Raw genomic sequence first — 25977 nt, 5'->3', positions numbered from 1 at the left:
CTTTTGACAAACAAATTTGAGGAGAATGACAGGCTTTGCGATGTGCTAGGAAAATCCCCATAATCGTGAGATTGCAATAACAACTGGTCCCTGAGTTTCAATCCTCTGCGTTCGAGGCAAACTGGGCCATCCGGCCAGAGCTTGTCCCGGTATTCATTGACACGGCGAGGAATTTTTCTGCCACTTCATGGATGGGATGCTAGTCCAAGGCATTTTTACCCCTAGCATAAAATTCGCTGGTACCCATGTATACACTTGGGTGGAATGAGGCACACTGAATGCAACGCAGTGACTGCCGCCAGGGCTTCAGCCCGGAACTCTTTTCGATCCAAAGTTCACATCACTAACCATTAGGCAACCACGCCGCCCTTTACCTTTTTCAATACTTAGTATATTTTCAACTAACGGAAGTTTTGCTTATATTTGTATCCCTAGACAGAGAAAAATTTGAGAAGGTTAAAGGTGAAATAACAGCCATTAGAGAAAAGTTAGATGCCTTGACATCCGCCGGACAAGAAAGCAGTGATAAAGGAACAGGTAAGATCTGCAGATAAGTTCTGCACTTAAAGGACTATAAACAGTGTTCGCGTCATTATTTGTTTGTTTTAAGCGGGTTGAATTTGAAAACAACAAAAAGGGCTCTACGGGGGAATTGGTGAAAGTCCACAATGGAACACACAATCAAAGCTCTCTTACGCGACCACCCGGGAAATTCGAAAAAGTGGTCGTAACTAGAGCTGGTCGGAAATGAGCTCTCGTAAGCGACTGCAATGTAAACAATACGGAGTGGTCGCTTACGACAGCTTTAGGAAATCGTTAATAATTCATAAAGACAAAACCAAAGAAATTAATGTTTAATGTGTCTTTTATATCTGATATAGACACGGCTAAACTTTTCGTCCAATTTTTAAGGTCACAAATCTGCTCCAGACTTGGCTTGCTAACTGTTGAGGCTACCTTGCCAAGTTCCTCTTTTGTACGTAGGTTTTAGCTGCTTTATTTAGGACTTTCAGTCTTTCCCTTCATTTCTTGTCTTCAAAATCCTCATTTCTTGATGACCATTTTTCCACCCAACATTCGGATTTTTGCCATTTTTTAGAAATTTTTTTAAAGTGATAAGCTAGTAAGTAGATCAAAGTATACATGATTATGCTCTCGGTGTAGCTACCCTCTTTCGAGTTAAGAGGGTTTATCTTTCATGATATTCCCAAAAAAACAAGGAAGGAGTTCGAGCAATAGACCTCTTTAGCCTGTATGTTTTTTTTTCCCAATATAAGTCATGTGATAATACTCTAGAGAACTAATTCTTTCTAACTACATCGTGTTCACCGGATATCTACGCACAATTTATGAAGAGACAAAGGGTCAAGTTCCTCTGGGACCTCTATTAGAAAACAAAACATACAAGCTAAAGAAGTCTATTCGGGCTACAAAATAAATAAAAAATTTGATGGGAAAATATACCTGCGCACGCGCACCTTTAACGTGAAAGTACACAAATCGAATATTCGAGTCAAAAGATGGCACAACAAGTATGAAGTATTAAATTAGATTGCAAGAAATCAACTTTCCTCCCCTCGCTCCCCACTTTCAGTTTATAGCCCTTTTCCCTCACTAAAGAACCTGGCCCCAGGCTATGAACTGGGCATGAATTTTGCCGAAATAATTGGTTATAATTTTATAAGAAATGATTACATGTTTTTGTTTGTTTGTTTGTTGTTTTTTTTTTAGGCAAATCTAAAGTTCAGCAAGGGGCAAGCAGTGATCCTGCAGGTGCTAGAAGTGAAGCTTTAGGTTCAAGCAAAAGAGTTCTCCATGATCAAGGTGTACACCAGCGTTTTAGAAGTGTATACAAGACGCTGTGGAAGCGTATATTTGGGCGTGGTCGTACGACAGGTATGATACTTTGAACATGCCTTACTGCAGCTAAAGAACTGCCATCATATCTTACCAGAGAGGACAAATCCTTTACTCCACTTGTTTTCCGAACCACACAGCTTATACAGTATGTCCCAATCCACAACAAAAATAGTGTTTGTTTATGACAATCTTTGAAAATATGCACATCTTCAATGCAGACATGCTTGGAGCCAAATTGCAACATAGGACATAAGTGGTTACAGCCCGGAGAGTAAGGTTTATCTCAGCTTCACTGATACTGATAGATGTGTTTTCACACCCATCACATTGTACAGTGTAGATCCGGTTACTAACAAGGGCAAATAAAGTTCCTTAAGTTCAGTATCCACAAGGATTAATAAGAGAGTAACACATTGCATAAACTGCTACTGCTTTACAATACAAATTACAATACAAATTGACAGCTGTCAAAACAGGATAGCCACTGACCAGTATCACATGAGCATATCGCGTGTTCATATGTCAAGTCATCGAGGTGACGTGATTTATTTGGAAGCTGTCCGCTGACCAGTTTATTGTTTTACTAGATTGCGATCAATGTTTAATCTCATACTTTCTAGTCAGTTTGGGAGCGCAGGAAAACTGATAATGCACACATATTGGACATCAATTATGTGATCAATTGACAGCTGTCAAAACAGGCTATCCGCTAAACGGATATATATATATATATATATCCGCGAATCAAACGCTTTTCAAAATTGAAGATTACCCATCGATAAAACCATTAAATAAAAAATAAACATAATAAATTCTTTATTATGTTGAAGCGTAACTGTATTAATGTTTATTCAAACACTCGACCACATCTCGCCCTGCAAAAATGAGAACCGGCTGGCCGTACAGATGATTTTGGAAATTTTTTTAACGGTTTAGCTAAAGGCCCACGCATGCTTCGATTGTCCAGAATATTGAATGAGTGCAATTTGTATTGCAAAATTGTGAAATACTGCGTTCTGTCGGAGGTCTGTATGATAAAAACAGTGCCTCATAGTACTATTTCAACTCAGATGTGATGTATAAATGGCATAAAGGGTTGGTTTACACGCACCCAGATTTGTTGGCAAGAGTTTGTAAACTAAACGTCTCGAACGCAAACAATTGGGCCTGATTTTTTTCCAGACCTAATAACTGTACGGTGATCAAGAGCCATTATGGCTTTTAAATGTGATCGAAGATGATTGCCAGTTTTAGATGTACACATGAGGCTATCAACTCGATGTAAGATTTGGTTCACTCTTGGGCTGTCTGCAAATTATTTTTCTCTAAGATCACTTAGCCTTTCCCTCAAAAGTCACATGAATGTGTTCTAAAGTTGACTGAATTGTGAAATACAAGTTTATTGTTTGATTTGAATTATAAATTTATTTATGGGAGCCTCACTTTTAGCCCCGGCTAAATCTATATATTATAAGAAATACGTCTGACGGGCTTCATAACTCGGAACCAGCTTCTAGAGCACGAGGATTTGCAATGTGCTAGGAAAATAATCGCCGTTTGCGTGGGATAAGTCTTTTGTTAAGGAGTCTGCAATACAGCCATATCAATCCCTCAGTTAAGTGGTGGGTAGATTAAAGCAGGGGTTGCAATAAAAACTGAAGTAGCCAGCAGGTTTGAATAGAGCAACCGACTAACAGATTTCCTTGAAACAATAAATATGAACAAAAGCACACGGCACATCATGCAAAATGTAGCAACTTTAATAAAGCCATTTATTATTCATTTAATAATTGCTAATTACAAAGATTTATTGAACAGTATAATTAGTTTCTTTTTAGTTTTACAACCGTTTTTGCTCTTTAAACCATGTGCGTTTTATCGGCAAACTATCGAAGAAACGTGCGAAAAATTGACTGAAAATACAGCGTCTACACAACTAAAGCATTACATAAAACCAATGGGCCTTTATGAAAACACTTCACAATTACGTTTTCATCCAGATTTAATGGTGTATTTTTTGGTTACTACATTATTAAAACTAGTTGCTTCTTCATTGTTCTTTCTTTATTCAAAAATACTATGCTTACACAGAACCGTCAATAACAGCAGATTCAATGTTCAAAATCTCGACCTTAAATTGTTGGAAAATTAGAATCAATCAAGAGATTCTCGAAGAAATCTATGCTTCCAATTCAGTGACAGAATTTAGTTTCTGCATTTAAGGGCACTCATCTTTCAAGTTATGTAATTTACATTTTCCGAAAGAAGAAGCAACTTGTTTTAATAATGTCGTAAACAAAAAAGTTTGCGACTCGAGGAGACGGCTGAAATTCTGGCTATTTTTGTTCTTGAATGTGCAGGTCATGGGAAGGAAAATAGTGCAAGTGGTCCCGTTAGTTTAGTAGAGGAGACAGGTTCTGAAAGCCTGCAAAAATCAAAGATGGAAACAATCGGGTGTGTAGGTTCTGTTGAGGACTCGCTGAGCGTGTACAATGTTTTGTCTTGGTTCACAAATTATGACTGAATAAATTTATAGGACGTTGCTATTGGTCCGTTAGTTCACAATGAAAGGTGCACGGTCAAGTCCAAAAAAGCGAACAAAAACATGACAATGAAGTTGGCCGGGCTTCATATCCACCGCACTTCATTAACCACGCCTGGTTAGCTCAGTATGTTAAGCGCAGGTCTGCCGAGCTGGAGGCCGCTGGTTCAAGCCCCGGCCGGACCAACACTCAGGGTTTTTTAAATATCTGAGGAGAACGTGCTGCCTTTGGAAAGAGGACTAATAATCTAGTCTTCTCGTCTAATCTAATCTAGTCTAATCTAGTCTTCTCGGATATGAACGATAAACCCTAGACCCCGTCTAACTAACAAGGGTGTACTATCAAGTTTTTTGAAAACTTGGTCCAATTGACAGTCAGTACATTGAAAATCTCCAGTAAATGGATGGGGTCACCTTGCTTGATTTCGCCCCGCGAGCCCGTTATTCTATGTGTTTTTGCCAAGTTGCGCACGGAATATTCGAAGCTGGAACAACCGTCAAAAATCATTCTCGTACAAAAAAAAACCTATGAAATATACTAAAATCTAAAGCCCGTTAATTGATCTGGGCTGTAATTTTTCAGTATAGTGACTTTAAATTGCTCGATCTTGGAAGTAATTTAAAACTTGGACCGTTTATACTGTGTCTCCAAATGCGGCATTTTACGTCATTCTTATAAAAAAAATAATAAAACTTCTACTAACCAGATTTTTTTTTCTCCTTTAAATATCTTTTTCTTCTAGCCATAACCAATAAAAAAAGGGGGAATCACCGTTCTTCTTTCCTTGCAGAGACAACAAAAGGGGCAATTCCGGCTTCAAATGGGCATTTTGCGCGCGGGGACTGGGGCGAGTTTTAAGCCCAACACCATTTAGCCGGGGAGGGTTGTCAAAATCACAATTAAAACGATTAAAACTAAAAAGAGGGCCGTTACGTCTTTTCAGGTGACTGGTGAAAATCACCACCAGCTTTGATGTCGTCATGTTATGCGCAGTAGGTGATGCGCAGTGCAAAACAAGGGAATTACCTTAAGTTTTAGTGACACTCGTTGCCGGCGCCATCGTTTTGATTAAGCTGATCTTTATTAACAGACTGTGCTTGTAATAGAGTGATTTTCGCTAGAGATTGAAAATTGCTTTATCAGCGAATACATGAAAAGAATTATAACCGTGATCGTCGTTTCGCTGCCTTTAGATTGAGTCGTCACAAAGCAATTAAGACTTAGTGTAAAGGGAATAATTTCAATGTTTTGCTTTAAAAGAGTGCAACTTGTTTTTCTCAAGGGGGAAAAGTCGGTGGAAACTCGGAGGAGCTCGAAACATCTGTAGGACCCTCGAATTAGTAGTCATATGCCATGCACTCTACAGAGGTGGCTTACTTACACAGGTGTCCGTTTAAAGCGGGTTGAATTTTGAGACAATATAAGGGCTCTTGCCAGTGTTAAAGGAAACTGTCCATAAAACAACGAGAGAGATGTCCGTATTCAGGTGGTGTCTGTGAAGTGGGGGTTCGACTTAAACACGATATATCTTTTATTTTCAGGTGGTTTTTACCCAACTGGATTTGTTGATGGCATTCGCCAACTCTACAGCACCCGTGAAAGATGGTTTGCACCCTTTCCATGGTGGGAAAAGTTTCGATTAAGCCTTGATAACAATTTTACCAGACTCAAAATAGTGAGCAGAAAGAAGGAAAGGGGAACAAAGACTGATGAAACTGTTACTATGAAAGATATCTTCAAACCCCACGAAGAATGCGCTCATCCTAGGACGGTCTTAGTTGAAGGGAGGCCAGGTATAGGAAAGACCACATTCTGTAATAAACTTGCTTACGATTGGGCAGCGAACAAACAAGAAAATCCTTCAGGAAGTTTTTTTCCAAACTTCCAAGCTGTTTTACTGCTTAAATGCCGAGAAATAGAGTCTTGCCTTTCGGAGGCCACCGAAGGACAACCTCTCCCTCGATCTGAAAAAGAGAGACTGAACGAAATCTTCAAGTCTGTCCTTTGGGGCGCCATTGATGACCAGCTTCTGCCTCGAGATTGCACAAAAGAAGATAAGGAAGAATTCTTCAAATTCATTCGCTGTAATCAGCCCGAAATTTTACTGATACTTGACGGATTGGATGAGTTGCCTGCCAATATGTTTGCAGCGTTTAAGGAAGTCATTCAAGGAAGAGTGCTACCAAAGTGTCACATTGTAGCTACAGCACGACAAGAGGTTGGGATGGAGGTGCGTGAGTGCTGCGATACCTTGCTAGAAATTGAAGGTTTCACCAAAGAAGACGCCCGAGAGTTCATTTTCAGGTATTTCAAAGCGGAACCGCATTTGGCCCAGAAGCTTATTAACAAACTAAAGTCTGACGAAAACCTCCAACAGTTGACAGAAAGTCCTTTAAACACTGTACTTCTTTGTCTTCTTTGTGAGGACTCTGATGGTATTTTTGCAGAAAGTGGTACACAGCTGTATCTAGAAATGGTAGAGTGTGTTCTTAGAAGATATAGGAAAAAGAAAGGATTAACATTACCAAACACCAAAGACGAAGACCTCACTAAAGTATACAAGACTCAACTAAGACAGCTTGGCTCCATCGCCTGGAACGGTCTGCTTCATAATAACCTGTCCCTCGAAGAAGGCGAGTTTAAAAATTGCTCAGAAGAATTACCTGAATTCGGCTTCTTGTCCGTTGAGTGTAGCCCTAAAAAAGTGAGACCATCTCTGAACTATTGCTTTTTACATAAAACATTTCAGGAACTGTTTGCGGCATTTCACCTCTGTTGCCAGGTTCTAGACAACGAAATTTGTCCAGAAACCTTAATTGCCGACGACAGATATTTTAAAAAGCTTAAACAGGTGCTTTTGTTCACATGCGGCATGCTAGCTTCGCAATCGGAAGAAGCGATAAAGGCTTTCGTTTCGTGTATTGCTAAGCAAGTAAAGGATGAAGATAGGTTCTCAGTTGCCTTGGAATGCATTAAAGAATGTAAAAACGAAAACAGTTGTACCCTTCATCTGCTCTTAGCTCGTACTCTTGGCTCGCTTCTTCAAATATCACAGTTGGATTTGTCAGACAACAAACTTGGTACTGGTGACTGTACTGCACTGGCGGAAGCAATCAAACACAATTCAACAATAACACAGTTGGATTTGTCACATAATAAACTTGGTACTGGTGACTGTACTGCACTGGCGGAAGCAATCAAACACAATTCAACAATAACACAGTTGGATTTGTCATGCAAAGAACTAAGCACTGGTGACTGTACTGCACTGGCGGAAGCAATCAAACACAATTCAACAATAACACAGTTGAATTTGTCAGTGAATGTACTTGGTACTGGTGACTGTACTGCACTGGCGGAAGCAATCAAACACAATTCAACAATAACACAGTTGAATTTGAGAGGGAATGGACTTGGTACTGGTGACTGTACTGCACTGGCGGAAGCAATCAAACACAATTCAACAATAACACAGATGAATTTGTCATCCAATAGACTTGGTACTGGTGACTGTACTGCACTGGCGGAAGCAATCAAACACAATTCAACAATAACACAACTGAATTTGTCATGGAATAGACTTGGTACTGGTGACTGTACTGCACTGGCGGAAGCAATCAAACACAATTCAACAATAACACGGTTGGATTTGTCATCCAATAGACTTGGTACTGGTGACTGTACTGCACTGGTGGAAGCAATCAAACACAATTCAACAATAACACAGTTGGATTTGTCAGACAATGTAATTTGTACTAGTGACTGTACTGCACTGGCAGAGACAATCAAACACAATTCAACAATAACACAGTTGGATTTGTCAGTGAATGGACTTGGTACTGGTGACTGTACTGCACTGGCGGAAGCAATCAAACACAATTCAACAATAACACAGTTGGATTTAACAGGCAACAAACTTGGTACCGGTGACTGTACTGCACTGGAGGAAGCAATCAAACACAATTCAACAATAACACAGTTGAATTTGTCATGGAACTACCTTGGTACTGGTGACTGTACAGCACTGGCGGAAGCAATCAAACACAATTCAACAATAACACAGTTGGATTTGTCAGGCATTGGACTTGGTACTGGTGACTGTACTGCACTGGCGGAAGCAATCAAACACAATTCAACAATAACACAGTTGGATTTGTCAGTGAATGGACTTGGTACTGGTGACTGTACTGCACTGGCGGAAACAATCAAACACAATTCAACAATAACACAGTTGGATTTGTCAGACAACAAACTTGGTACTGGTGACTGTACTGCACTGGCGCAAGCAATCAAACACAATTCAACAGTAACACAGTTGGATTTGTCAGACAACAAACTTGGTACTGGTGACTGTACTGCACTGGCGGAAGCAATCAAACACAATTCAACAATCACACAGTTGAATTTTTAATAATTTTATTTCATGTTACTCGGCTTTTTTAATATTTTACTCTTGTGGTAGCAATAACACGGAAATTAAAACCGTATTTCTAGTATAAAAGTGTCGAATCCTGAAACGGATTTCAACAAGACTCTGTGGGAGCGTATATTTGGGCGTGGTTGTACTAAGCGTACCGTATTTCCTCCATTAAACGCCATTTTCCTCGAATAAACGCTGCCTCATGATGGGTGGTTTATTTCAATAAGAGACTCACTAGACTGTATGATTGGTGCATTTCGATCCTCTCGTCAAAGAAATGTCACACATTATCAAATACACATTGTTCACGAAAGCCCCATACCAAAACCTCACATATTGATTCGTACATTTTGATATGTAAGACAAGATCATCAAGATAAACGTCTCAAACCAGCTGTATCTTATCCACACTTTTCCCACATACGTGACTTTAGCACTTACGAGCAAAGACGCACGTGAATCTATTAAAATGCTCCTTTAGTACCGACAATAGGCCAATTCCTTTTAAGTTCATTCACCAATTCCTAAATGTATTTGTCATCTTTCTTTTAATCTTTCTAGGCTGCAAGTAACAACATTTTTGCGCAACATCTCCTTTCGCTCTCGACCTCAGAACAATTCAGCATCGCTCAAAGTCTTATTGCGACGAAAACCCGTTATAGTACGAATATTTTTAAGAGTTTTCATCTACGGACTTCAAACTTCCAAATTTAGATGAGGTAAAAATACTGAACATTCAGATTAATGTTTGAGATCGTAAAAGTGGGATAAAGTACCTTGCTAGCGGAGCTTTCTTTCCAACATGCCTCTTACCTTGTACAGAAGTTCGCATGGCTGACATTCGCCTCGCTTCTCCTTTTTACTTGCCTTGTTTACGTTAGCACGTATTGCGTGCCTATTGCAAGTTTGCTTCAAAACAAGCCATCTCGATTACTCTATTTTGGGCACGCCCAAATAACAAGAGATGTAATATATCATCTGTAATAACACCAAAGAAAATTTCTTATGGGAGCCCGAGAAAATGAATGTCAAATTTCACAAAATTACATCTTCATATGAAAGAGAGACAGAGATTTACCTGTGTTTTCACAATTATTTTGAAATTTGACATTTATTTTCTCGGACTCCCAGGAGAAATGTTCTTTGGTGTTATTACAGATGACTAATTACATCTTTAGGCCTTAAAAAATGTCGAAAAGAATTCAATATTCTTTAAATTATTCTAGTACAAGGTTTTTGTCCACTGAGAATAAAAATTACTCAATTTCCTAGTGGATTCCGTCTTAAAGTTTGCAAAAGGTCTTGCATGATTTTTTTTCCCACAGGGCGGCTTAACCCTTTAAGCTCTAAGAGTGACCAGTGTCAAATTTCTCTTTGTAATATCACTCCTTTATAAAACAAAGTGGTCATGGGAATTGAGGACATGATCACACAAAATGAATCTAATTGATACTTCAACGGATTCTATTGAAAACGTATAAAGATAACAAATGAGAATTTGAATTTTGATATTAGGGTTTAAAGGGTTAACCTATATTTTTTTCATTTCAAATTTTCTGTTAGCGAAGCGAAATTGATCTTTTTAATGTGACATATAATGCACTGGTTAATAGGTTCCTCTGTAAACTTTTTAAAAACAAGAATGACGCCGGAGTTTTTTTCCCGGTAATGTGGTGACCTGTTTATATGCAAAGGTTGTCAAAGCTTAGCTACCTTATTTTAAGAGACCCACACTTGTTGACCACCTTTAATGAGGGGGGGAGGTACATAATAGGGAGGAGGGAGAAAATGAAATGTTGGGAGTAGGGAGATTACAATGAGAAGGTAATTTTATGGCTTTTCTTTAACTTGCGTCATGACAAGGCCGGATGGGGGGACAGAGAAAATGGCGTACACTACAATCCCCTTAGGTCTCCTGGGACTCCCTTGGTCGCAAAGAAAGCATGGGATCAAACTTTGACGCATCTCAGGCTACCAGGTTTAAAACTTGGTGACGATCGCAACACACAACTCCTGCACTTAGTTGTAAAGGAAGTTCTCTGTCCTTCAGAGCTTCGCTCTAACTAATAGCTGGTCCTTAAAGGATTTTCCCTTACGATATGATATTCCTTAAAGATTTCTCTTAGCCTTCGTTATTTTTGTATAAGGGGGATTTTCCCACAGTATTTTCTTCAGTCTAAGTAAAGCCGCTATTTTGTAACAAAAGGTAGTGGTTTTTTACGTGCAGATTTGTTGCTGTGTTGAAGGGCTGTTTTCCTGTCGGCGAGTTTTAACTCAGAGAGGTACTTTCTCGCAATAGGTACCGGGTTAGCTTCTTTTTACCTGGCGATTTTCGAAATCTTTGATAGTTTCCTTAGAAGTGGTTTGAGCATGAGAGGAACAGACCTTAGACGCATGAGCGCTTCTCCTTTAATGAAGCATTTCTTCACGCCTGGTGGTTGCCACGAGTACGTGAAAGGCTTCTGTACGTTGGCTCATGGGCCCCTGGTTGGTTTATGAATTTGATAGTATTTGCCTTTTCCACAATTTTAGCCCTTTATTTTGTCTAGGTTCCATAGGGAAAACACATCGTCAATATATCTTTTCCAAAACAGCGGTTCAATTAGCCTGGGTGCCCAGAGACTTTTTAGGTGCGGTTTGTGGTTTGGTAAAGCCGTTTAAAGTGACCCGCGTGAAAAGCTTTTTTTCTCGCGGCTTCGCCTATAGTGCCTTCTGCCTTCGGCCAAAGATCTGTTGGCCTGCAGCGACACGGAAGCATCCCGCCGCACCCGAGAAAAATCCTCTGGTGACCAGGGTGCGGTTCAATACAACTCTGTCTTAATATCTGGTCTTCTATTCTGAGATGTTAGCAAAAGCAACGGCCATCTTTGTTCCCATGGCTGTTCCATGGGTCTGTAGGTAGTTGCCACCGCAAAATTGGAATGAGTTTTCGTTATATTAGATAAAGTATTTCTCTTAGATACCTGGTAGGTACCCCGGGGGCTGTGGGGGGTACTCTCGGGAATTTTTGGTCAGCGTGAACCGCCCGGTTCTTAAAACCCTGACCCTATTTCACACTAAAAAAATGTTATTTCCCACACCCATTTAGACTAGAGCTCAAACCTGATTTCTGAAAATCCATTTCGAATTCGCTTATTGCTCTTTCTTTCTGATTCATTTGGAGTTGAAACGACAAATACATCTACATCAACATTTAATTAAGTTGGTAAAATCTGTTACAGACGTTGCACCAACTATTAAAAGAAACGATCATAAAATATATACAATGCTCGGATAAAAAATTAACAAATAAAATCTGATAATACATACACAAAAATAAGGAATCATAATATAGGGCAAAAAGTATGAAAGTAAAAAAACGTTTGGTAATTCGTAGCTATAATCGGCGACAAAATGAGTTGAGACACTCCGCCCAAAACTGGGCTTTTTTACGTTTTATTAACTTCAAAGGGAGGAAATATAGCTTTCCTCCCCCACCCCCTCCATGCAATGTTGTGCCCTTGTTCTAGCTACCTGTAGAAAACAACAAACACCCCAACTTTGAATACAGGGGACAGGGGAGGGGTGCAGATTCTTTTGTTCTCCGAAATTACGCTATTTAAGTACAATGTCTGAACAATTTTGTCGCCGATTGTAGGTAGGGGAGTAATTTGAGTTAAAGACGGCCAAGGAGTTTGACTCAACTATCAATCCGCGGGTAGCTTTAGCATAGCCTTATGGTCCATACGTTCATACACCCCCGTAGTTTCCTCGAAAACCACACCCAATTCCCAGTGGAGGATCCAGGGGAGGCCCTTCCCCCCCCCCACCACCCTGATCCCCCTCCCTTTATCTAAGGGTCTGGATGACCGGGCTCCCCCTTATCTCATGGGCTGGATCTGGCACTGATTCCAGACCAAAATGGGCAAAATCTATACCCGTTTAAGACTGAAACGGCGCAAAAACCCTACCCTTTGAGGCGGCACATACCTATATGGCTTATATAAGGGAGTACTCCCCCGGGGTGGGTGTATGGGCTTTCCCTCCATAAAATCTTCGTATGCATACATATGGTGGTTAGGCCTTCTTCGTGTGGTACAAGCTCTGAAGGTCATTATACTTCCTTTACCACTAAGTGCAGGAGTTATGTGTTGCCCGCCGTTAATTTTTAAACCAAGTTTAGGGAGGAGGGAGAAATTGCCCCAAAAAGTAGGGAGGAGGGAGATTTACCGTCCTGTACCTCCCCCCTGTTTAATAACCCCTTCACTTCATCAGTTGAGGGAACATGGTGAAAAATTAACCCTATATTATTTTCTGTGAAGTATGTTTTCGTTCATCTCCATTAAGGGATAATGAATACTACTCAGGTTAGCCAGCAGAGATCAGATTGACATGCTTACTCGTTGCTCTCTGGTCAGTGCAAACTACAACTTCTGTTGGAACATGCACTGCATGCAATGGCAGATAAGGTGGTCTTATTCCAATCAAATTTGCCATCAATGCCCTGCATCTGTGGGAATTGTTTTTCACCAAAGCCTTGAGTTGAATAATGGAGTATTTTTTTCTCAAGCAGCAAAGTGACAAGGTAAATACGCACAGTATATAATATAGTGTGTGCCACTCTTCACAGATGATTAGGTTGGGTAAATCACTACTTATACTCAACCAACCCCTAGGGAGAGAGAAAGCACCACATTGGAACCTTGATATAACGAAGGGCAAAGGGACTGGCAGAATACGTTTACTCTAACGAGGTCTCGTTATTTCGCAGTTGTTCGGTATATTTCAAACAATTATTGGATGAGGTTGAGCATGATATCATGAATTATCAAAACCGAGGTCTGTGTTATCTCCCGAAACCGACAATACAGACACGAGGTTTTGATAATTCATGATATCATGCGAAAACCGAATTCAATAATTGTTTTATTATACATTTTTTAAACAATAGGCAAAAGAAGACATTCATCTGTTGAAAAATGGCTTTATTTCAAAACTAAGGTGAAAGTGACACTGATAAGCTTAACCAAGATCATTTAAAGTGACAAGGTAAATACCCACAGAATATACAGTATGTGCCACTCTTCATTGATGATTAGGTTGGGTAAATCACTAGTTATACTCAACCATCCCCTTGGGAGAGAGAAAGCACTACATTGGAACCTTGATATAACGAAGGGCAAAGGGACCGGCAGAATATGTTTACTATAACGAGGTCTCGTTATTTCGCAGTTGTTTCGGTACATTTTGCTATTTATTGGAGCGTAAATACCTTCCATTATTAATCTACCGTCGACTTGGTTATATAGTGGTTCGTCATATTGAAGTTGCACTTCACTGGTGTAGCTTCTTTGACTGTCATCAACGCAAGGAAGAAGAATGTTTATTTGTTTCACCACACATCTCTGACCATATCACACAAATGATTTACTCTGAAATGAAGATAAAAAATTATATTTGGTGACAGCGAAGCCTGAACTAGAAACCAGTAAACAATATCACTGTGGAAAAGTTTGAACAATTGATTTACTGACTGGGTTGATTTCATGCTTACATCACTTATCACTTGCATGTAAAACTACCGGGGATTCGCGTGATTACCGTCTTTTCTGAAAGCTTGTGAGAGAACCCATCAGAAATAAAGCCCAATAATTGATCTTCAAAATCATACGAATAAAAAAGTATACAAATAAAACGAAACGAGCACTTGAACATATCGCCCTTGAGATAATTTAGTGTTCGACGAACATGCAGCGTCCGACGGTACTTTCAAACACGAAAAAAAAAACATGTACTTAGCACCACCTTACCTTTACGCAAATTCCTTCCCAGTCTTAAGGTGACATTGTAGCAAATCATCTGTGACATTGCTTGGATAAGATCTTCCTGAGGCACGGGAAAAAGGCAAAATCATTTGCCGAACTAAAGTCCTTCTTAGTTTTTGTGCGTCCGCCATGAGCATTTTGAGCAATGAATTTGATTGGTCGCAAATAATAGCCACGTGACAGCTGCGCAACATTTTTCTTCCAGCAAACATACATCAACGACTTCTTTATTGTCAAAATAAAATAAATATTGCTAAATACGTTTTCCAGTACGCATGTAGTCATCAAATAGGACAAGGAAAAAAGTAAAAGAATAAAACAATAGAGAAAGGATACAAGTTGGTACATGTACTGTTCGCAACTGGCCACCCATCCGGTTTCCAACCCTGTTCCTTCAGGGCTTTTTAACTTGAGTAGCACACTTAGTTTCGCCTCTCACGTAGAAGCAGAGTTTTCTTACATAACTTGTGCTCAACACCGAGTTTTTGCGAGGGGTTGCGAGATACGTATTTCTAGTTTTATCCCGAAGCGCATGCGTGTATGCTGTTGTTATTGGAGCGCCCACAAACCATAAGCCTGATAAATGGGAAAAGTAGTCTAATATAAAGAAGATTTTTCGTCAAGTTCATTAAGTGCAAAAATTCGGTGGAGTCTAGGGGGGTGATAGTTGGCCACTATCTGATCCCTGCTTGACGACTCCTGCGATGGTGTATCACTGGGGTACGGGGAAAAGTCTACCAGTAGATGAGTAGTCATGGGTGATTCCGCTCCGGGCCCTACTGGTTGACAGGGGGGTGCTCAGAGATCTCCTCGGAGAACTCAACCACGGTCTCAGTGGTAAAATAGGGAAAGACACTGCGCTGACACTCACTGCGGTGAGGCAGAAAGTCCTAGCTGTTGCTAGGCAAAGAACAGCCACCGAGCACCCCCCGACAAGGATTTTTGCTCTTTTTATTACGGCAGTGGCTATTCCTGTGGGACCCGTACACCAACTTGTATTTGCTGTTCATACGGGATTAAGTCTTTTCTTGAAATTGCTGTGAAATTTCTGCTCAACAAATGTTATGAAAGTGTACGTCTCTTCAATTAATGCCATTTTTTAAGGAAAAATTCAGTGATAGTTTGAAACGAAAAATATTTCAGCGTGACAAGATCGAGCGGGAATCGAACCCGGGATATAGTGTCTGCAGATGACCACCTAAACCACTATACCACGGAACATTCGTTGCTGAAAAGCGCTTTGATTACGAGTTATATAGCAACAACCCTAACCCTAAAAAGAAGCTTATCGTTTCGAGTCAGTGCTTAATCAATATAGTCAGAATCCAGTATGAATAGCAAATACACGTCGGTGTACGGGTCCTGTACGAATAGTCAATTACCAATAAATGGTGGAGGTCGATAAGGTACTAAAACTAGTTAATAAAGAAGTTATTTCTCGAAGTTGTTTGTTTTCTTACATGAAACTCTCTTAGATGAGTCCAAGTTTTTGGTCTGAGATAATTTTCAACATATAGTGCCATACCAAGACAGGGGCGGATCTAGGGGGAGGGTGTAGGGGGTGCGCACCCCCCCCCCACCCCCGAGATGACCTGCGGTTTTCTAATACAACTGGTATTCTGCAAAAAAAAACTATGTGGTTTATTGATGTTGAAGTAGAGCAAGAGACGAGTGCACCCCCTCCTAAAAAAATATTGGATCCGCCCCTGCAGGACCTAAATTTTAGGACGCCACCATCGAAATTTTGTGCGGAGAATAACTTTACAATCACCTCCAGCACCTTTTACCTTTTCGAAAGACGATATTATTATTATTATTATTATTATTATTATTATTATACATCTCAGTATTTATTTGGGTGAATATTATTTTTATTAAAAACAGCAAAGTAACTAAATAAGTTCAAATGAATTGATATTTTGTTTACAGCTGCACCATCTGTGTTTTTACCATAACTGAGCGAATTCTCGCGAAGAAAAAGAGGTATAAGTACAGACCATGGAAAATTGTTGTCGATTTATTAATTATAAAATAACTAAGAAAGTACGCGCGCTCTGATTGGCTGAGAGCTGTGTTTGCATGACAGTGTGTTAACGTGGTTTTGACGCGGTGAGGGTAAAAGGTGCAATGAGTTTGCCGAGTGGCATGTGGCATGACTTGCAGAATGACATAATTATGCGGAATTTAATTTATGGAAAATGGCGCAAAGAAATAAATTTGACAGGAAAGTATGCGTGCGTCTCTGCCGCGCCTTTTTTGGCGCCAATTTGAAGGAGCAATCGCTTTGCCGGTCCATTTATTACTGCTTTTAAAGCAAGGCTCTAATTGAAACACAGCTTATGCACCAAATAGGGTCACTCTTTATCGTAACGCTAGAGGGTAAAAAACGCTCGCTGAACGTGAAGTCGGGCTAGCTACAATTCTAGGGATTTTTAATACGGTGAACGAATCAGATCATATTCCAGACTACATGAACGCCTCCAGTCTAGCATTAATCCGTAATCCACAAATCGAGAGAAGCGGCGAACTGCTCTCTGTCTCCTTTCGGCCTTTCGGCGCCTCTTCGCACCGTTGTTTGTGTGAGTGTCATCCTCGGAGACCCAGGGGCAGTTACTCGGGTCGATAAAATGTTCGAGGTGAAAGTTTACTGTGAGATCGAGACGAGCCCCTGGGCACTTACTCTTACCGAACCAGTTCCAGAAGCGTTTGAATTGCCTGCTTCTGATTGGCCAGAAAAAATTTTTTTCTGGCCAATCAGCGAAGAGAAGCTGCCGGGTGACTCTCGTGTTTTCTTACACGACGTAGTTTTCCAAATCAATGGCCATAGTTGCGTAGCGCGTTCAACGGGGAAAGTTTCTCGACGCAAGTTTCAGAGCAAAATGTTAACAATCCGCAAAATTGCAACCTTTAGCACGGCTACAAGAAACAAACACTCTCCGATGAACTTTTAGGGCGGATCTTTCTGATACGATACGCGATGCATGACTTTCACTTTCCACACCTTCATTTGCACACATTGTCTAGTATACAACACCAAGCTTACATTTTAGATGTCCATGTTCGTTGCACGACTTCTGAAACTTTCTACAGTGTGAAAATTTCCGTTGCACGGGCCACGCAACTACGTCGATTGATCGTGGGAATTGCTGGCCTGATGCAGTGCACGCACCTTATAATAATAACCTTTATTTATTACCTTTGGCGATAAGAATTACGGTAATATTACAATAAAAATTCAAAACACTACATATTATATATACATATCAAATTAAGTTAAGATTAGCACCTCTAGGAATAAATGATTGTTTGTGCCTAACAGTGCGTGATACAGGTTTTCTGAGGTGCGCTGGGTTAGTCTTACAAGGTCTTAGATTATGGCCATGATCCACTGGCTTTTCTAAAAAACGTTTACAAGGATGTGCTTCAGATTCTAGGATACGTTTAAATTCTTTCCTCGTCAAATTCTGACGCCTAGTTACAAGTGACTCAACAGTATCCCTAGGGAGACCAATGACATTTAGACATCTATTCTGCACTCTCTGTAGATCTTCTTCGAGGTAAATGGGCAGCCCTCCCCAGACAGGCGAGGCATATTCTAAAACAGGTCAAATCTTAGTGATGTAAGTTGTAAGACCAATGTCCCTGGGGAGATGGGCTGTTCTACAGACCCTAAGATAGTGGATCCGTTTACACGCTTTGCTGACAATACTTGAGACATGTGTATTCCACTTGAGATCGTTCTGTACATATACACCCAGTAGTTTAAACTCTGAAACCCTCTCCAGTTCAGTAGGCCCGATATTAATAGGAGCAGGAATTGGACAGGACTTCTTGAAGGTGATCCACATATCTTTGGTCTTTTTAGCATTCAGCTCCATTTTATTCTGCACAGCCCATCTTTCCAAGTGAGTCACAGCATCCTGCATTTGACTGACAGAGTCCTTAAAAACAAGCTCGTATAGGGTGCAGTCATCAGCGTACTTGCAAGTGGATACAGGTATTCCCCTGGGGATGCAGTCCTCAATATCGTTGAAATGCACATTAAAAAGTGTAGGAGAAATGACACCGCCCTGGGGTACACCAGCAATCACCTCACCATGTCTGGAGAGGACTCCCGGGAGCTTAACCTGCTGTGTTCTGCCTGATAGGTAGCTCTGTGTCCATTTCCAAAAGCTCTTGGTGATGCCCATGCCAGCGAGTTTAGTCAACAGAACGCCGTGATCCACCAGATCGAAGGCTTTTCGGAAGTCTACATAGACCACATGCACGCCATTATATAGACTACCAGAATCTGTAGCGTTATACCAGTCTTGTGTGTGCACCTTCTTGCTTTCGCGCCAAACTCGATCCCTTACCATACGTATTCTAAATACAGCCGTTGTCTTTAGTTCGAAATCTCGGTCCGGTTATGTGCGGAATCCTGACTTGTTAAGTGAGGTCGATTTTTGCAGGTTGTGTGGGTTTATTTTTACGGATAAGTGAAGCAAAAAAAAGTTGAGTTTGCGAAAAGTGGTTGGTGTGAAAGTTTTGGAGGGCGATAAACGCGCAGTGTGTGACACGTGTAGGTACAGAGTTGAGAAATCGTGGAAGGGTGGGATGTCTATATAGATATTTTTGTAGTCACTAAAACTTTACAAGAAGTGAACGCTCTTAAGGAAATTCCAGGGAGAAGAGACCAAGCAATAGGGACACTTTCCAAAGATCCAACTTCAGCTCTTGATTTCAAGGACCTGGGTCTCTGGGTTACTAAACCGCATAAGAGAACCAGGGTTAATCTTTACTGTGATTAGAATTATGGCTAATATAGTAGAAATGAATTTTTATTATAAGATACATGTATAAAAGTAACTTCACATAATATGTGGTTTTTTGCCAAACTATTTATCTATGATTGACTTGATGTTTCCCCTTACTGACCCCCTCAAACACATCCACAGTGCCATTGTTTTAACTCCCTTGGAATTGATGGTACAAGATTGGACTTATTTTGAAAAAATAATGCTGCAATATTAACAATTTTCCTTTGGTGCATTTGTTTGATATTTCATAACTTCCCTATCATAATTCTCCTCATCTGACAATAATATTCTTCATTGATAATTATTTTTAAATCTTTAAACACCCTCTTCAGATAGGTAAAAATCTTCATTGCATGGTCACCATTCCACACAGTGTCTTTAAAATACTTTCCACAGAACATAACTTATTACAACTATCAATTATTGTTTCCAGTAGAAGATAATCAGAGAATACAAATTCTAGAATGCAAGCAGTGAAGATTTGATTCTTGAAATTCCTGTCACAGATCATTGATTTTCTTTAAGTAGACTAACAGTCTTTGGCACTGATGTCGCAACATAAGTGGCTTGGAATGATTCTGCTGTTTTCATTGCTGTCATCAAAAAAGGAAGGAGTTTTTTCTCTTCTACAGGTTGTACGCTTAATGAAATCTTAAAGAAGAAAGACTTTTAGAATTATCGAAAACAGTAAGAGACAATTTCAGCACAGTTTCCTTTTTCCAGAGAGTGTTGGAAAACAGTTTTTGTATGTTATGTGTAGGTATACCATATTTACTTCTGTATAATGTGCACCCCAATATAATGCAGACCCCATATTTCTAGACAGTTTTCAAATAATAAACTCAAGTACACTTGTTGGCCACCTAGTAAAACAAACCCTTTGGAACAGAAAGAATCAACAAATTAAAATAAAATAAAATATAACAGCTCCCTAACTTATATACATAACTCAAGCAGTATTATAAGTAGACATGTGAACTCCAATAAAAGAGTAAAAAAAAAATCTCAACAGCTTAAAAATAAAATTAATGTAATGGCATCTGTAGTTCTGTATTATGGGGTGTTTTTCCATTTATAATATGTAAATGTTCAATTACACTATTATCTTAATTAAGCAGTCGCAAGGCTTACTTCATCACCTTTCAATTGTCAATAAATGGCGACAAAAAAAACATGATAATTCTTGTGAAGTGTCTGTCAGCTTTTAGACATAAGATTACTGAGCATCCTTGAATAAAAGCCAGATCTACTGTTAAGTATAATGAGGGTCCTGAAGGGGGGATATCAATCCCATTGAAACTGTTTAACTCTCAATTCCCATTTTTTACATTTTTTTCCCATTCTCAGTGATAGAATCCCTCTGCCAGTGACTTAAATCCCATTTTTCCAGAGCAACAACATCCCATTTTACCCCTTCAGAACTCCCCACAATGAATTCAGTGTAGCAACCTTCCTAGTAAACAAATCAGCATACTTTCCAATGAACAGCTGTATGTACCTGCAACGGGATTCTTCTGGTCAAACTCCTTAAAGAACATTGCCCTGAATTTCTTGTCCCCCAGTTAATGATTCCGGGCTTCCATACAACAAAGAAAACGCTCCCTATCCATTCAATATTTCTGATTGTTAAGGAAGCGATGGGATACAAACTTGAACACTTGAACACTACTTTAATCCACTTGATTTACAATACACCGATTTACAACAGGTTGATGTACTGTCCGGAACCCGACTTACAACAAATCTACGAGCGACTAGCAAGGAAGTCACGTGACGTGTTATCTACATAATTTATTCTACTCTCACAGGTACAGTCTCACGGGGCTTTTAATGACCCGAGTATGAGTACGACGATGGGCCGTAACACTGATCTTTTGTTTTGCTTTCCCCTAAGAAAGCCGCCTGAATTCCTAGTGACCTCGAGTACTTAACCTGGTCCACAACAATTGACATGAGAGGTGAAATCACTATGACCAATGGATTACTGGGGAATTCATAACCTTTAGCATCTAACGATTTTTAAACCCCCTAGCTTATAGGCAACATTTGGAAGGTTAGACTCTTCTATCAATTGCCCAAAACCATCTCTTCTTTCCACAATCTTCTCAATAATAAATCTTTGCTTCGCTTTGAACTGTACCACTGTACCAAAGGAAACAAAGACAAGCCTTCTAATTCTTCAAGCGCTTGCTGGAGGTCTCCCTCGAATCTAAAGTTAATACTACTATCAACTTCGGCAGAATTCGTACAGTCAACTGCTGTAAGCTTTTAAGCTTAAAAGTTTCGAAAGGAGTTTGGAGCGAAAGCAAGAAGAAGGCACTGCAGTTAGCCGGCATTTCCCACGATCAATCGACGTAGTTGCGTGGCCCGTCAACGGAAATTTTCACGCTGTAGAAAGTTTCAGAAGTCGTGCAACGAACATGGACATCTAAAATGTAAGCTTGGTGTTGTATGCTAGACAATATGAGAAAATTAAGGGGTGGAAAGTGAAAGTCATGCATCGCGTATCGTATCAGCAATAAAAATTTACGATACCTTGGAAAGATCCGCCCTAAAAATTCATCGGAGAGTGTTTGTTTCTTGTAGTCGTGCTAAAGGTTGGAATTTTGCGGATTGTTAACATTTGTTCTGAAACTTTAGTCGAGAAACTTTCCCCGTTGAACGCACTACGCAACTATGGCGATCGATGAGGAAAACTACGTCGTGTAAGAAAACACGAGAGTCACCAGACAGCTTCTCTTCGCTGATTGGCCAGAAAAATCTTTTTCTGGCCAATCAGAAGCAGGTAATTCAAACGCTTCTGGAACTGGTTCGGTAAGAGTAAGTGCCCAGGGGCTCGTCTCGATCTCACAGTAAACTTTCACCACGAACATTTTATCGACCCGACAAACTGCCCCTGGGTCTCCGAGGATGTGTGAGTGTGTGCGTTTGATCGAGAACTAGCCAATCATTTATATGTATTTTTTTAACAGTTGAAGTGATGCCGAACCGGCTTTACTAACTTAATTAATAAAGTTAAAGGAAAAAAAAGCTAAAAGTAAGAAGGTAAAGAAAAAGAAAAGACAGAAAGAAAAAGAAAAAGCACACAAACTCGATTGCCAGGATTTAAGCTCGTGCTTCTTCGTCAGCTGTTAGCTTCGCGTGCCTGAAACTTCACCACGCAGCCAAGGGAAAAAATACAAGATATGTTCGATCCCTAAGTATTATGTCAGGATCAATCACGCCACCCACCGTCTTAAAAGAAACACCTCTCGCGCGGTTTCAAATGAAAATAAGGGTAAAAAAAGTGACTTTAATCGATCGTGCAAACATCTTTTGCAGAAAAACATTTTAAAGCAGAAGAGACTGATACACTTCGAGACTGGTAAGAATTTCTCTTTTAATCAGTGCCATATAAAACAAAGTGTTTTTCTCTTTTTCTAGGAAAAATATTTTATAAAAGCAAAAGAAAATTTTTTTCCTGTGTTTGCACAGCCTGATATAAACACTCTACGGGTTGGGGGAATTCGAGGCAGTTATGCAAACTCTCGACTTCGTCTCGGGTTTGCATAATTGTCTCGAGTTCTCCCAGCCCCTCCCGTGTTTGTTATAAGGGTATGCAAACACGGAAAAACGGTTTCTATTGCTCAAATATTTTTCTTGTGGCAAATCCTTCATTATATAATGGCCGAGCTGCTTGCCTCTGTTGTTCTACTAGATGTGTCTAAATAAAAAAAACTGATCTTTTCCAACTGTGTCTGCAAAACTTTTTGTATAGTTTATGTGCCAGTCAATTCCAACACCGCCCATTGCCTCCCACACCCCGGGCATTTGACTGGTTTTTTGCTCCGTACAGTGGAGAATTTGACCCAAAATGAGGCCCGCCAGGTCGGGCATTTGACTGTCGTGTCAAAACGCTGGTCAGCGTCGCAAGCAAAAGGATCTCGTAATTCTTTTATTCCGCCTGTGCACCGCATTCACGAGTCGTTGCTCCTATATTCACTGCTTTGTTAGAGCATTTGAAAGCCTTTGAAAAAGCCCGTCAAATGTGGGCTCTCTGGAATTACCAATTCTTTGGAAATGAAGAAACCTCCGTAAGACAGCTTTCCTAGACTCGAGAGAGTTTCCGTTTTGTCTATTGCGATATTTAACTTTGAATAAACGGTTTGACAAATGGGAAAATTTTTGAATAATCTCTTGTGGGTACGTGGGGGATTTCACGCGTTTTGAAGCGCTAGCCGGTGGGGCATTTAACCATCTAAACTGCCAACATACCAGGGAATTTAACCAAAATTTTTCAAAAAAGCCAAATGCCCAGGGGTCGCCTACGAGAGGTGGGCATGGGCGGTCTTTGATGTTTCATTACATTCAATTCCATTACATTTAACCTCATTCTGGACCCCAGTGCTTACGCTTCTGACTCCGCGCGTAAGCTCTGGGAAACTCTGCACCGGCCTAGCCAAAATCTGGCTATTTGGACCGCACACTGCATGCTCTTTTATCCAACCAAAACTTTTGTCTTCTTCTATATCTATTTTATCGCGAAATTTCTTGCTCCTTCGGAATTAGAACTGAAGAAACGGAACCCTTGAAGAATTTTCAGATACACGAGGCTCTTAACTGTAGTAACTACTAAGAAAATACCGTTAAACGTTCATAGATCTGACACTTGAAATTTGCATACCCTCGACAGTTGATAAAATATTTGTGTTCTACTTCAAGAGGCAGTTAGTGAAATCCGAATGGCTTTTTAAAAAAACGTATGGTAATTCCAATACAAATTTCCAAAATATGCATGAATTTAGCGTCCTTCTATTTCTGTTTGTTTATGAAAATGATCGCTTTAGTAAAGCTATCGTGAGAAAAAGAAGACAACTATAAATATCTAGTCGCATTGTGTACACGCATCACTTTGGGGAACGCTTCGCTTTTTTCTGTTTACGTTTCTCTTGCAAGTTTCCTTTTTGGGCAATTCACGACATAAAGCCAACGTTTTCATTCATAATCGGTTTCTTCTTTTAAATACGATGACGTGAAAGTCGAAGAAAAATCAGTAATGTGTCATGCTTCTTAAATTATAGCTGGCAAAGATGTCGGTGTATTTTTATTTTATTTTTCACATTAAAATCAATTTTTGATATGTAGCTAATGCCATTTATTTAAAAAACTTCGGAATCCAGTTATTCTGTCTAATTAGTCGTGCAAATGTTGTTTTGAAATCGCTGAAATCAAGAGTGGGCCGGGCGTTGTTACTTGCCGGACACGCCGCACGTTCACCTGCTCTCGTGCGAACATGAATGGACCAATCAGAAACACTTTTATTGTTTTAAGCTGAAACCAATCAGACACAATCTTGTTCTAGGGTTCCCCAGAGCTCTTCCTCCTTGGCGTCATTCGCAGAAGAGCTCTGGGGTCGAGAATGATTCAACCTCTAATGACTGAATGAATGTATGACCTAGGCCTCTTGTTGTTGTACCATCTTGATTTCCATTATTAGGTCCTGCTGTAATACCTGTTCCAACAGTATATTTGACGAGTTTAAAAATAACTTCAAAATAGGCATTGTACCAATCAATTGGATTTGCTTCTGAACTATTATCAACAGTAAATAGGTAATTATCCTTTGTTTGTCTATTATTATTAGCAACATTGTCATTGAATGGTGTTTGTAAATCATAATACAAATACTCATATCGCTTAACTAATTCAGGATTTTGAAACTTCCACTTATTTTATTTATTAATGAGTTTAAATATATTTTTTTCATAGTAGTAAATCATTGTAAACATCATATTGCTTCAATTTCCCCCGCAGTCCCCAGCAGAATAGCAAAACTTGACAAAATTAGCCAAAATGAAATATGTGCTGCGCTCTGTTCGTAAAGGCAATACAAAACACATGATGGAGTAAAATGGCTATGTGACCATAACACACATAACCGGTTCATTAAACTCAGAATATCAAGTCAAAATATCAAGAAAAACTATCATTACACATGTACTGCCTGCGAAGGTGAGGGCAACGAAACCGTTAAAGTCCATGCAAAGCAGGGATACGCCCGAGTACCCCAGTACAAATTTCATTTTGACAAATGAGTGTAAATACATGTACTAATACTACTGTACTCTTCAATGTAAACCAGTGAATGAAGTATCAAGGTTTTTAAAAGTTGTCCTGCCTCTGCAAGCGACAGCATGAAAAAACCGCAAGAAAAAGAGTTAACAAATAGATTCCACAGAAGATAACCTTATAACGTTTTTTGAATGCATCAGATTTCCGTCTTCCCATATGCCCAATTTAGGTTTCTGCAAAACATTTCTACAAACTATCTAGTCACTTGTTTAAGTGACAGATAACTGCCCCTGTGTGAAAACAGCTTTTTCACTTAAACACCAGTGTGGAAACTGTGTTTTGCCTTCACAAAAGGGTACATCGACGGACGGGGAAAAACTCTAAAACTCTCTGGGAAAGGCCTTTCCCTGGGGACACGGCTGGCTGCGGGAAGGCACGGAATCTCTTACGCCTGTTGAATACCCTTGAGACAATGATAACAACCAACAGAACTTGGCTCC

The 25977-nt window shown here is 39.9% G+C and overlaps 2 protein-coding genes across 5 annotated transcripts in view; one reads left to right on the top strand and one right to left on the bottom strand.

Annotated features, from left to right (window-relative positions):
* LOC140950121 (uncharacterized) overlaps positions 1-9463 on the top strand; it is a 29418-nt gene extending 19955 nt beyond the window's left edge. For 3 of the 4 annotated variants that reach the window (XM_073399313.1, XM_073399300.1, XM_073399308.1), the window contains 3 exons: positions 436-537; positions 1732-1896; positions 5945-9463. In XM_073399313.1, the coding sequence (XP_073255414.1) occupies positions 436-537; positions 1732-1896; positions 5945-8814 (3137 nt within the window). In that variant the 3' untranslated portion in view covers positions 8815-9463. The remainder of the gene's footprint in view (positions 1-435; positions 538-1731; positions 1897-5944) is intronic. The other variant, XM_073399321.1, reaches the window with a different exon arrangement.
* Positions 1-25977, bottom strand: part of LOC140929483 (T-complex protein 1 subunit theta-like) — a 145475-nt gene that overhangs the window by 59651 nt on the left and 59847 nt on the right. The gene's annotated exons all lie outside the window — the stretch shown is intronic.

Source organism: Porites lutea, chromosome 1 (assembly GCF_958299795.1).
Source record: "Porites lutea chromosome 1, jaPorLute2.1, whole genome shotgun sequence".
NCBI classification, from domain to species: Eukaryota; Metazoa; Cnidaria; class Anthozoa; order Scleractinia; family Poritidae; genus Porites; species Porites lutea.
The sequence above is the reverse complement of the archived record's forward strand: the minus strand, read 5'-3'. Positions and strand labels throughout refer to the sequence as shown.